The 12,040-nt window shown below is 47.5% G+C and overlaps 1 protein-coding gene across 3 annotated transcripts in view; it reads right to left on the bottom strand.

Moving 5' to 3' along the window:
• LOC119655704 (DNA fragmentation factor subunit alpha-like) overlaps window positions 1–11,764 on the bottom strand; it is a 132,922-nt gene extending 121,158 nt beyond the window's left edge. The window contains exon 1 of one of the 3 annotated variants that reach the window (XM_038061719.1): window positions 11,381–11,761. In XM_038061719.1, coding sequence (XP_037917647.1) covers window positions 11,381–11,410 — 30 coding nt within the window. In that variant the 5' untranslated portion in view covers window positions 11,411–11,761. Of the gene's footprint in view, window positions 1–11,380 lie in introns of all 3 variants that reach the window. The other 2 variants (XM_038061720.1, XM_038061721.1) reach the window with 2 other exon arrangements.
• Between the last annotated feature and the right edge of the window lie 276 nt (window positions 11,765–12,040).

Genomic DNA, 12,040 nt, shown 5'->3' on the forward strand with positions numbered 1-12,040 from the left:
GTCCTCACTGACATGTCAAGCGATTCTACTGGCTAAAGTGGCACTCACGTATGTCAGGTCCACTATAGACCCCAGGCCCCTTCCTCGGAAAGTGTACGAAGACCCAACATTCGCCAGTACAACGTCCAGCTCCGCGAATGTTTCGAGGAGAACACGTCCCCTGACATTAGTTATTCGGCTGCCCCATTCAAGAGCCCACGCATTGAAATCGCCTCCTATTATGATCGGCCAACGTCCTCTTGCATCCAAAACAAGAGCAGCAAGCATCCGCTCAAACTCGACGAGTGTAGCGCTGGGTGGAGCATAGCAGCTGTAGATGTGGATGCCTTCACCTTCGCTCTGATGAAGCCCTCCTCCGGGTGCTCTATTATTTAATGGAAGGCTTGTTCACCACAAGTCCACAGCGCTGCTTGGCCCGTTTGGTCTTTGACCCAAACGCTACCACCGCGGTTTCGGTATGGTTCACTTAGTATGGCCACATCAATGTTTTTCTCGCGGATGGTTTGCGCGAGTAGGTCCTGCGCCGCCTCGCAGTGGTTGAGGTTGATTTGTATCAACCTCATCTGCGATTTGTACTAAGGGCTCTCCTGTATTCCGGGCACCTGCTGCTGCCCGCAATGTGCCGATGGTCCACACCCTCCTTTCCTTTGCACAGTAGACAATTTGGGTCAGCTCCGCAGTCCTTGCTGATATGGCCTTCCACTCCGCACCTCCTGCATTACTTTGACCTGTCATTTGGGTTAGTGCATGCCTTCGCAATGTGACCAAAGCCAAGGCATCTAAAGCACCGTTTTAACGCCACCTGTTCCCTAAGGCGACACATAACCCAGCCTATTCTCACTCTCCCTGCTGCTAACAGTTTGAGTGCGTTCTCCACTGGTAGGCTGATGATGGCGGTTTGTGTTCCCCCATAGGCTTTCCTTAGCGTTTTCACCACTGACTCTTGTAGTCCGGCAAGATCGAACTGTTTCTCCAACGCTTCGCGAACCTCCTCCTTCGTCGTGATTTCATCTATATCTTTGCAGATTATAATGATCTCCGGCCAGCTAGCTCTTATGTCGGCTTCTTCCCTAAAGTCTTCCCGATTTGGTTTAAGAATTTGTCCGCAGCAATGCAATTGTCGCCCTCTTTAATGTGTGACCTATCCACTGCCACTTCCAACTTCCGATCACATCGCATACAACCAAGTTCTTCGTTTGTAATAGTATCACGCTAGTATACTCCGATGATATGACGAAGACTTGGAGCCAGAATCAACATCCAATTCAGGGCCACCATTGACAGAAACAATGCTTCCTAAATATAGAAACAGATCGACGCCTTCGATACTCCGCCCATTAATGCAGATTGGGAGGGTGCCATGACCCACTGAAAACCTGACTGAAAACCCAGATAATGTCGATAAGCACAACAAAAACCTGCAGGTTTCCACGAACTAGAACTTGGTAAAACTTGCAAACACTTATCACAGCCTTAGATGACCGTGAGTATAGTGAAAAGTCAATGAAATTCGATGTGAAACTGCGCGGGTGGTAAAAGTATTGACATTACCACTAGAAAGAGCACCAGAACAGTTTTTCATGGCTTTGGAGGTCAAAGGGTGGTCTAGGTCCCAGGGCGAAACGAGGATTGGTACCCACAATGGAGCACAAAACCTGGGAAACGCCTGCTGAATCAACACCAACAGCTCTTTCACCAAATCTTATCTCCACCTCCACATGGTGATCGCTGGGAGTTCTTTCTTAATGAAAGCCTGCAGACGGAAAGGGATGAAGACGGGTCTCCCGCGTCTAAAAACGGGACAAATTGTACCAAGTGGTCCTCCAGGTTAGTGGGTGGATAGGACTGACAACACTATACGCAAAACCAAAATTACAAAGCCACGAAAAGTTCCTCGGACAGGATGGACTTTACAATGAAGAACATGGCAACGAAAACGGAATAACTCTATACAGACCGAATACTGCTCAGCAGCTGGCATATACCCTCTCCAAATATAAGACTGATGTAACAGCATTGCAAGAGATGCGTTGCACAGGAACCGACTTTCTGGTGAAGCGCCATTACACCATATATTATAGCCACCATCCAGTAACCCATGTACTAGGAGTAGGTTCACTAGCTAAAAAATGAGACCCGCTGTTATCGACTTTGAAAACATAAGCGAAAGGTTAAGCACTCTGCGTTTCCGAGGCAAGTTTGGATATATAAACCCTATAAACGTTCACTCCCTACAGAAGAGACTGCATAGTCGTAGAAGCTACCTTCTATTAGGCAATTGAGCAGACCGTCAACGCCTGTCCCAAGTACAAGACAATAATCTTGCCAGTCCTCATATATTCCTCGAAGACCTGGGTTCTTAGCAAGAAAAAACTGTCAACTCTTGATTTCGTTCGAGAGAAGAATCCTCCGAAGAATTATTGGCCCCTACATGAGGATGAACGAGAGAGAGAGCCTACTTAACAACGAAATATATGATCGATACAACTACCGTCTGGTTTGGAATAAAATCAATCTCAATAGGTTACGGTGGGCGGGTCACTTAATCCGTATAGATGAGGATGATCCAGCCCGGAAAGTCTATAAGGGCAATATCTATGGTAGAAAAAGAAGACGAGGCTGACCCTGCCTGAGATGGAACGATGGCGTATGTCAGGACACCAGACAGCTTTTAGGGATATCGAATTGGTGGTCCTCGGCGCAAAACTGGGTTGTCTGGAGTTCCTTTTTAAAGCAGGCCTAGACCGGATACCGGATGTCGCGCCTTTGATGATGATGATGATGATATGAGAACGGATGAGCCTACATAACGACGAAACCTATGAGCGATACGACGACCATCTGGTTGTAGATAAAAATCGGCTCAACAGGTTGCGTCGGGCAGGTCACCTAATCCGTATGGATGAGTGTGTTCAAGCCTGGAAAGTCTATAAAGACAATATCTATCGTAGAAAAAGAAGACGAGGCAAACCCTGCCTGAGATGGGGCGATGGCGTAGATCAGGGAGCCTTTTAGCGATATTGAATTGGTGGACCTGATGATGATGAGTAGGGCGGGCCTAGACCGGATGCCGGTTGTTGCACCGTGGATGATGATGATGATGATAATGCCGGCAAAACCTTTAAACACTCTAATCTCTAAGTACGATAAAATAAAAGACACAAAAGTCGAACAGTTGTATACCGGGATACTGTGATCAAGGGAGAGAAACCCATGATGGGCTGCATCAACAACCTCACATTGACCCGAACGACACTATCTGAGCTATGTGGATAACATGTACAAATTCTCGAACTCGAATTTGGTTGGGTGGACCGGACCAAATGGAGAGCAACTTGCTCCTACTCTTTAAGGTCCACGGACACCTCTTTTTGAGTTAACACCCAAAGTTAAAAAATTATAAGAGGGACGAATACCGTCAAAAAGAGGAGTCCGTGGACCATAAAGAGTGGGAGCAAGTTGCTCTCCATTTGGTCCGGTCCTTTATTAAATGGATGCGGACTTAGGACTCCTCAATGTCTAAAAAAATTGTCTAGGTCCGGCCAAGCTTTGGTCCGAACTATAGGCGGATTTACGCTGAATATAGTTCGTACCCTTGTTAGGTTTTACGAATTATAAAAGGGGCGTACAACACCTGCGAGCCGCTTCGGTCACCCTGCTCCCAAGGCAGAGGTGAGGCAGCGTCTGATGAGTTGCATCTGCTCTGGTACGAAACCGTAGCCGTCTTCGTCCCTCTTTTCAGAAATTGAAAAGTCTACCCTACTTGAGGCCCAGGTAAGTATGGGTTTTGCAAATCAAATTCAGAGTTTTTTCAATATTTTAATTATAAAGTTTAATACCAACTTTTTGCTACTAGGTAAGGATGGAGCCGTGATTTTTGAAAAAAGATTAAGCATTAAATCAATTTTATTTAAATATTTTTTAATGGAGATTGTTATGATCTACTCTCTAAAGATTTTGCTTAATTTTTAGAAGGTTAAGTAGAGGGGTCTCTTAATAGAAACGTCAGGTTAACCCTCTTACAATCAAGGACCATTTTAAATTAAAGTAGTTAAGGGAACTCCAGAATTTCTTGTTCCAGGTAGAAGGTAACCATCTATCCATCCCCACAATTTAAATTTTTTAATTCCTGGAAACGAAACGAACGATCATCAGCGGATATTGATAAGGAAACTATGGAATGAATAAGCGGGATCACAATCCCAGGTGCAAGCACGCTCGATTTGCTGCCGCTGCAGATACGCCGGCTAAAAACCAGACGCGGGAAGAACTCGCCGCGGCCTCTGATCAGTGAAGCCCATGGTGTTTTACGTAGGCACCTGTCGTGAGACTTAATCCTACGGTCCTCTTCAGACACGGATTGATTTTGTGACCACAATCAGAGCCCCGCTGAGACAAGCAACAACGGTACCAGTCTATACCAAGTGCATGGCTTAGCATTCATACTGGTGGATGCAAGAATTACCTAAATCTCTACTGAACTATGGAGTACGGCACCCGTGTTGATAAGCAACACCACGTCGAGGCCCGAAGGTCTCTTCTCGCTTGAGCATAACCACAACCACCATGAAACTCCCTCCCACTAGGGGGGCCAACCGCAAATAACCGAACTATCCTCACATACAACAGGAGTTCACCCGAAGTATGTGAGTCCAGGGGCTTTCCCGGTTCCCATGGTACCAGTATACCCCTGGTAAGGTTTCGTGACCAATTTGCCACTGCAGACTCGGGTCTGATCGCCCTGATTAGGCCTTTGGAGCATTCGCCTACTGAATCACGGCCGGCAAACCAAAGTGATTACAGCGTCTCCCTGTGCCACCACTATGGAGGTTCTCCTCGGCCACTTGGTTTTGGTTTGGCCGATAGGGTTGCCGCCCCATCTTCCTCGCCGCCACCTCTGAGCACCCGCAGCCTCTGATCAGGCAAACGACATGGGCCCTTCTATTAAGGCCACCCTTACATCAGCAAGCGTACCAACGGTAATCCACAAACTCACCAAGCCCGTCGCCGGATCAGACCCTCTGTGGAACTCGCCGATTTGCATGTGGCCATCGCACAGCTTGCCAGCCTGACAATTTCATCAGTCAGCATTACAACGCAGCGATGCCGCTCGCCTCGTGTAACAGCAACCATGGTAGTGCCCGTTCTACAACGCCTGATCCAGATCCAAGGGCCGGTTACGGTTGATGGCCCACAAATTTGGTGTCCTGGCTGTACACTATAGGCAACTGTACCCTTTTCCGGCTCAAATCGCTGCTACCGGCACATCGGTAAACTAAAACCGCCGACATTGTATTAGGCGATCAACGTCGGCACTTCTTCAAAGAGCCGTCTCTACGTGGCGGTTCGGCGCACTACAACCAACAATTCCGAAGCAACTCATTGCCAGGTCACTTACCAAACAAAACCACGTGTTACCTACCGGCAGCCAATAAGATGGCCATCACCACTTTCGACACTCAGCGTTTCACCTTCCACCTCGGCCTGCGCTAACCATTCCATTCACCAATCATCATCGCTGGCCTCCCCGACCTTTCCACGAGCAGCACATTCAACCCGCCTCCACAAATTCACACCATCAGCATCGTCTTAATCTTAATCGATACTTCACGGCCTTTCGGAGGACAAATATAGGCAAGTTATTACCAAGTTCTCTCGAACCGCCCTTTTTCCAAGAAAAATGGCAACCTTGCTAGACCTACTAATTCACCACCAAATCATCACCAATGGACCACCGGTTTTCGCACGTAACACACCTAATCGCAACGATTCAGGAGTTCGACATTTCATTGGAGTTTTTTCGAGTCAGTATGCCTGCCCTCTACACATGATACTGAAGGCTGGCGACAAGTGACGCGCTACGGGTAACTACCGACAACTAAATTCGATCAACCGATGAGACTGGTACCCACTACCCTTTATAGAGGATCTGCTCCAGGAGACTAGCGACTCGGTATTCTCGGTCATCGACATGCAATGAGCGTTGAATTAGATTTCGGTCGTTCCCGAGGATGTCTTCAAAAGAGCCGTCACTATGCCTTTTGCCCTATTTAAATTCGTAGGCATGCCAATGGGGCTGAGGAATGTAAACTTTGAACCACCTCATCAAGAATCTCGATTTTTCTCGCAGATATCAAGACGGCGTCCTGGTTTCCTCAACGGCCAAGAAGAACATTAACGTAACCTCAAGAAACTTCTTTTGCTCCTACAGACAGCCGAGCTGGGACCAATGTTCAATCGACCAGTTTGAGGTCACATTTGCTGGTTACCACATCAGTAAAAACAGTTTCCGTCCACCAAAATCACGGATTTCCTGAAATACCCACAGACTTCTTGCAGCTAAGACGTTTTCTCGGCGTCATTAAATATTATCGCTGTTGCGTTCAGCATGCCGTTGAGCTCCAGACCCCACTAGCTGAGCTACTCAAGAATTCCAAAATCAGTTGGACAATCGAGGCTGACTCTGCGTTTGAGTGTTGCAAGTAGGACATCGCCTCTGCTGCCACTTTAGTCTTCTTATCATCCACCCAAAGGATAGCTTTGTGCGGCGACGCATCCAAAATGGTTATCGGTGCGACCTTGGATCAACAACGAGCAGATGATGCACGGGCTCCACCAGGCTTCTTCTCGTGCAAGCGTTCGCAAGCTTAGCAAAGGTATTGGACCTATGACTGCGAACTTCTCACCGTTTTCGCTGTAACCAAATACTTTCAACCGACCCTGGAGGGATGTTAGTTCGTAATCTACACCGACCATCGCCCGTTTACCTTTGCGATGGCACAGCGTTCCGACAAAACCTGACCACGTCAAGTCAGGCAACTTAACTTCATCGACTAGTTTGACACCCGTTTCGAGTGCATGCCTGGCGGCCAAAACGTTACCACAGACGCTCTGTCTCGCTTGAAAATGGTCTCCATTCCCACCACATTGAGTTCCCAACCTCTCAATGAGCCGCAGACAAAAATACAAGTAACTGTCGCATCTCATCGTCAGGCCTTGTCTCAAGTTTCACCGAATCAAGTTGACGGGCATGCGGCCTACTATGCAGAGTTCAATAGTTTTGCTTCGATGTCAGGCTTTTGGCATCGTTCATCAACTGGCACACCCCAGGGACCGGGCCACAGCTAAGTATCTAGCGCTTAAACTCTGTTGGGCGAGTTTCCGCAAAGACGTCTTACGTTGAACCAAGCAATGTGTACCATGACAGCTCTCAAAGGTACACCGCCGCAACAGAGCAGAGTTCAGTAATTTCAAAGCTCCTGACACTCACTTCGGGCATATCTACCTAGATCTCATCCAGCTTCCTCTTTGCAAAAGCTACGAGAGTTGCCTTACTATTATTGATAATTATACACGTTGGTCGCAAGCAGTTCCAGCCCTGGATGCGCCGGTTTCAACATTCGCACGGGACATATACGTTCATTGAGTCTCTATTTTCGACAAGTCTCTGGATCAAAGTCACCAATTTGAGGCCGACCTACTCGTCCAGCTCAACCACCTCATAGGAGCGAAGCACGTCCACCTTACCACCCCCAAGTGTGGAAAGCGTCGTGGATTGCCCCCTTTTCACAATGAGAAAGCTCGAAGAAGCGGTTCTCACTATGAAAAACAGGAAGGCGTCAGGTCCTGATGGCATCCCGGCGGAAGTTTACAAATTGGTATTCCGCCAACGGCCAGAATTGCTGCTTGAAGTGTTCAACGCGTGCTTGAAGGAGGGTATTTTTCCTTGTCGCTGGAAAGTGGCCAGACTCGCGTTGATCAGTAAGGGTACAGGAGACCCGGAGCTCCCGTCTGCATACCGACCGCTGTGTATGCTTAACACGGCCGGAAAAGTGCTCAAGAAGCTCATCAGGGGTAGACTCGCTGAAGCGATCCGTGCTGCCGGGGACTTATCCGCAAGGCAGTTCGGGTTTAGAGCAGGGAAATCTACAGTGGATGCTGTTATGGAAGTCGTAAATGCGTTTAATCGAGCCGGGGCACACAGCCGCCGATCTCGACGGATAGTGCTCCTCATAACGCTTGATGTCAGAAATGCCGTCAATTCCGTAAGATGGACAGATATGCTAGGCACGCTAGAGAACTCCTTTCACGTGCCTTGATCTCTAGCGGATATTGAGGGATTATCTGAAAAACTGTTCCCTGCTTTATGAGACGCTAAAGGGCCAGAGGAGGATGGAAATCACGTCGGGAGTAGCACAGGAATCCATCCTAGGGCCGGACTTCTGGAACGCTTCCTACGATAGTCTGCTGAGACTCGATATGCCCGAAGAGTAGCGCCTGGTCGGTTATGCAGACGACGTTGCAGCACTTGTTGCCGGACGTACTGTTGAACAGGCGCAAAGCAGACTTGGCATATTGATGCGACGGGTAAGCGGATGGATGACTGCTCACGGTTTCAACCTTGCGATGGAAAAAACCGAAGTAGCCATCCTGACCAGAAGGAGAATCCCGGCCTTGCGAGTTGACTATAGAGTCAAAACCAGCGATTAAATACCTTGGTTTAATGCTCGACTCGAAGATGAGCTTCTTCGAGCAAATCAAAGCAGCAGCGGACAGGACTACAGCTGGAGTTGCGGCCTTGAGTCGGCTAATGGCGAATGTCGGGGGCCCTATATCAACTAGGAGACGTCTCCTCATGGGAGCAACGCAGTCCCTTCTTCTCTATGGTGCGGAGGTATGGGCTGATGCCCTTGACAAGGAGGTGCATCGTAAACGCCTCGCTCAAGTGCAGAGGCGGGGAGCTTTGCGAGTGGCGTCGACTTATCGCACCGTCACCGAACCGGCTGTGATGGTGATTGCGGGAGTGATCCCCGTTGCCCTCCTTGGCAAGGAACGCAAAGCTATCTATGGCCGTAAGGGCGAAAACTTAAGAGAAGTGGTTGCCCGTGAAGAACGTCAACGCACCCTTAGCGAGTGACAACTTTCTTGGCAAAATGAGCCAAGGGGCAGGTGCACTGCGTGGCTCATCGACAAATTAGACCCATGGTTGAACAGAAAGCACGGTGGGATTGATTTCTTCCTTACCCAACTTCTAAGTGGGCATGGAGGTTTTCAGTCTCACCTGCACAGAATTGGGAAGGCGCGATCTCCTGATTATGTGTTCTGCAATAGAGTGGCGGATGACGCTGAACACACCTCGACCGGCAGAAGGATCGGACGGTAAGGGGTTCCCTGAACTAACAACAACTCCCTTCCTCCCCTCCCCTCCCGTTGGTGAAAGGAATTCCCTGATTTGAAGGCTGCTAAAGCCGGGAGAGCGAGAGGGCTAGCCGAAGTAATTTGTCAAACGGTTCCAGGCTAGTTCTCTGATGACGAGGAGGTGTTTAGTTGGTAGTCCGCCAGCGTGCTGTTGCTGGAGTGCAACACTCTGTGCGTAAACGCATTCGCCTACCCTGCTCCCAAAAAAAAAAGCTAACGGAATGGCTTTAAAGTGCATGTCCGAGTTTCCACGGCTCCAAGCATTTCCACCATTCCTCCTTGGGTTACGCGATTCTTTCAAAAGCAATCGTCGAGCATCTTCGGCAGAAATAATTTTCAACTCATCGCTCCACATTCCGGGCGAGTTCATCGCTCCACAGGATAAACCAACCACCAGCCCCAAGGACAAGGAACTCCGATGCCTCTTTAGAGCTATTTGCCCAGTGCCAACGTCTAGGCATCAAGAGCACCACCCTTTTGCCTTCAAGGATCGCATCGAGTGACAAAACGGTTTGACGCCCGCACGTTCCTCGTAGACATTAACAGAATTTCAAAGACCCTCTCTACGGACTATCTGAAACCTGCTTATCTGCACTAAAAAACTATCTAAATCCAAAACAAATATTCTTCATCCTCTTTCTGAAGTTTTATGAATATTTTTCAATTTTTAGCCCGAAATCTTCAGTTATATCATAAAATAATCAAGGATTACCTAATCCCTTTTGAATCTTTTCAAACTTAAACAAATTGAAAACAATTAATTGAATTATCCTTGCGAAAGGTAATTTCCAGGCAACAATAACTCTCCTTTGCAGTTTTTCACAAATATGCTAATTGGATCGGAAACAAACCCAACTTTATCCAGAGAATTTCTGGGAGAAGCATGGCCTTGTATTTTCCTTTTTCTTTTATTTATTTCGCCCGAAACTGCTCTGATAAATTTCCGGCTCCAACCTTTGTAAGAAATTCACAGGATCACCGTACTATGCCGTACTATGCCGTACTATGTACATATTGCCGCCTCAAGACTTTTAAGGAAAGTTAATTTTCGCGCCGCAGGCTTGGTAGGGAAAGCGAAATATGGAGATTACAAGATTTTTTTCTGTCTTGAAATTGTAAAAGATGCACATTTTCCAACATCGTTACTTTCACAATTTTCATTATTTTTCTTTTACTAACATCAGTGTCGGTGTGGGGAGTGAGTGAGTTTCCAATTTATCGTTATTCGCTTACGGTAAGCTTTGGTCGAAAGTTATCTCTGAACAATTTTCACGGAGGAACTAGGCAAGAATTTTGGATATTCTGAGAAATTTGGAATTCACAGTTGACCACTTACCCGACAAGTTCCAAACTTCCCAAGCAACCTTGCATGGTTATGCATCATAGTTCAAATAGGGGCGAAATCAATACACGAGAAATAATCGGCAAACTTATCCAAACATTTCCAACTCGCATGAACTCTAGTATCAACCAGAACGCGGTTAATGCTATGCTTCTTGGAGCTTCCCCCTCCCCCGAAAGTGGTTTTCGCCAGCAGCAATTTAGTACCCTGTAAACAAAATCTGGCAGTAAATCGCCTCTATTTACACACTTGAGTATTTATTGAAGCAGGCTGGATCCGATTTCCCATCGTGAGTCCCGTCCCAGACGACAGACATTCAGACACGAGCTACGGCCAAATTCGGTAGCATCATGCATATGAGAGGACGAAAAAGGCATATTCCACTCGAGAGCATCCCTTTTAAGTCCCCCAGGAGGTAGTTGGCGCGACTCGACGCGGCGCTGGCATCGTCCCAACTCTGTATTCATGTCAATGCACCGCACCCTAACTTCGAGACTATGTCTACGTAAACAGTTATTAAGTCTTTTCTTGCTGAAGTACATATAAACGCGAGGCTGAATGAACAACAAAGCCCCCAACTTGTCTTTCCTCGTTTACCAATAAGGAAGTTCGCCTTTGAAGGGAAGTTGCTTATTGTTAGGTTCCTTGTTTGATGAAAGGCTTTGCATTGCTTTCCAAGAGTATTTACTCGTCTTTGTAGGATCGAGGTGAGACATGGACTAATGAGCTCCGATGAGGAGTTGTAAATAATGCAAGGAATGCAGTTTGGCTTATCAGTCGGAGAGGGAGAGAGAGAGAGTCGACAGAGCCTTAAAATAGTCAGTAGCAAGACAGTCCCACCTTAAACGGCTTCCTGGTTTCTGCTTCCATTGGTGCTTCTTCGGTCGCCACGCTGAACACTTAACTATCAAACTTCACAGAAGATAAACAAAAAACCTCGCCAAACGCACTGTCAGACGCTTCAAAAAAAGCGCGAAAAATTGAGGAACACAAGACAAAGGAACTTGTGAACGTAATACACTGTACCGAACTTAATCACAAAACTTTGTCAGACCACTCTCCGCTGAGTGTTCAGTTGGCAAACGAAATAGCACGAGACACCACGCTACTCAGCGAACTCGAACAACGTCCAGACCAACGGGTAGCTTTCAATGCAATAAACAGTTTCTTTCCTGATAATGCTCCAGCCATGGAGCTCTCGGAATCAAGCGAAAAATTCCCAACCTCCAACACAACCGAAGGAAAAAGTCTACACAAGAAAGTATCTTGGATACCTCCAATATCTAAATGGGGAAGTGCGCATGCTTCCATTTGGCTATAGAAGCGTCTGTGCTTGGAAACGCATCGCCGCTCCTAGTGGAGGTTCCATTGCCAAAGCTCCCATGCTGCAAGATGGTAGGGAGCCTGGGTAGGTGGCTAATAGCTAGACTTATTCAGTGTATGCAGTGATAGCGAGCTGTCTGACGGGTGTGGTACTCATGCCTGAAATCTCAGGGAAAA

The sequence above is a fragment of the Hermetia illucens genome, chromosome 4 (genome assembly GCF_905115235.1).
Source record: "Hermetia illucens chromosome 4, iHerIll2.2.curated.20191125, whole genome shotgun sequence".
In the NCBI taxonomy this organism is placed as follows: Eukaryota; Metazoa; Arthropoda; class Insecta; order Diptera; family Stratiomyidae; genus Hermetia; species Hermetia illucens.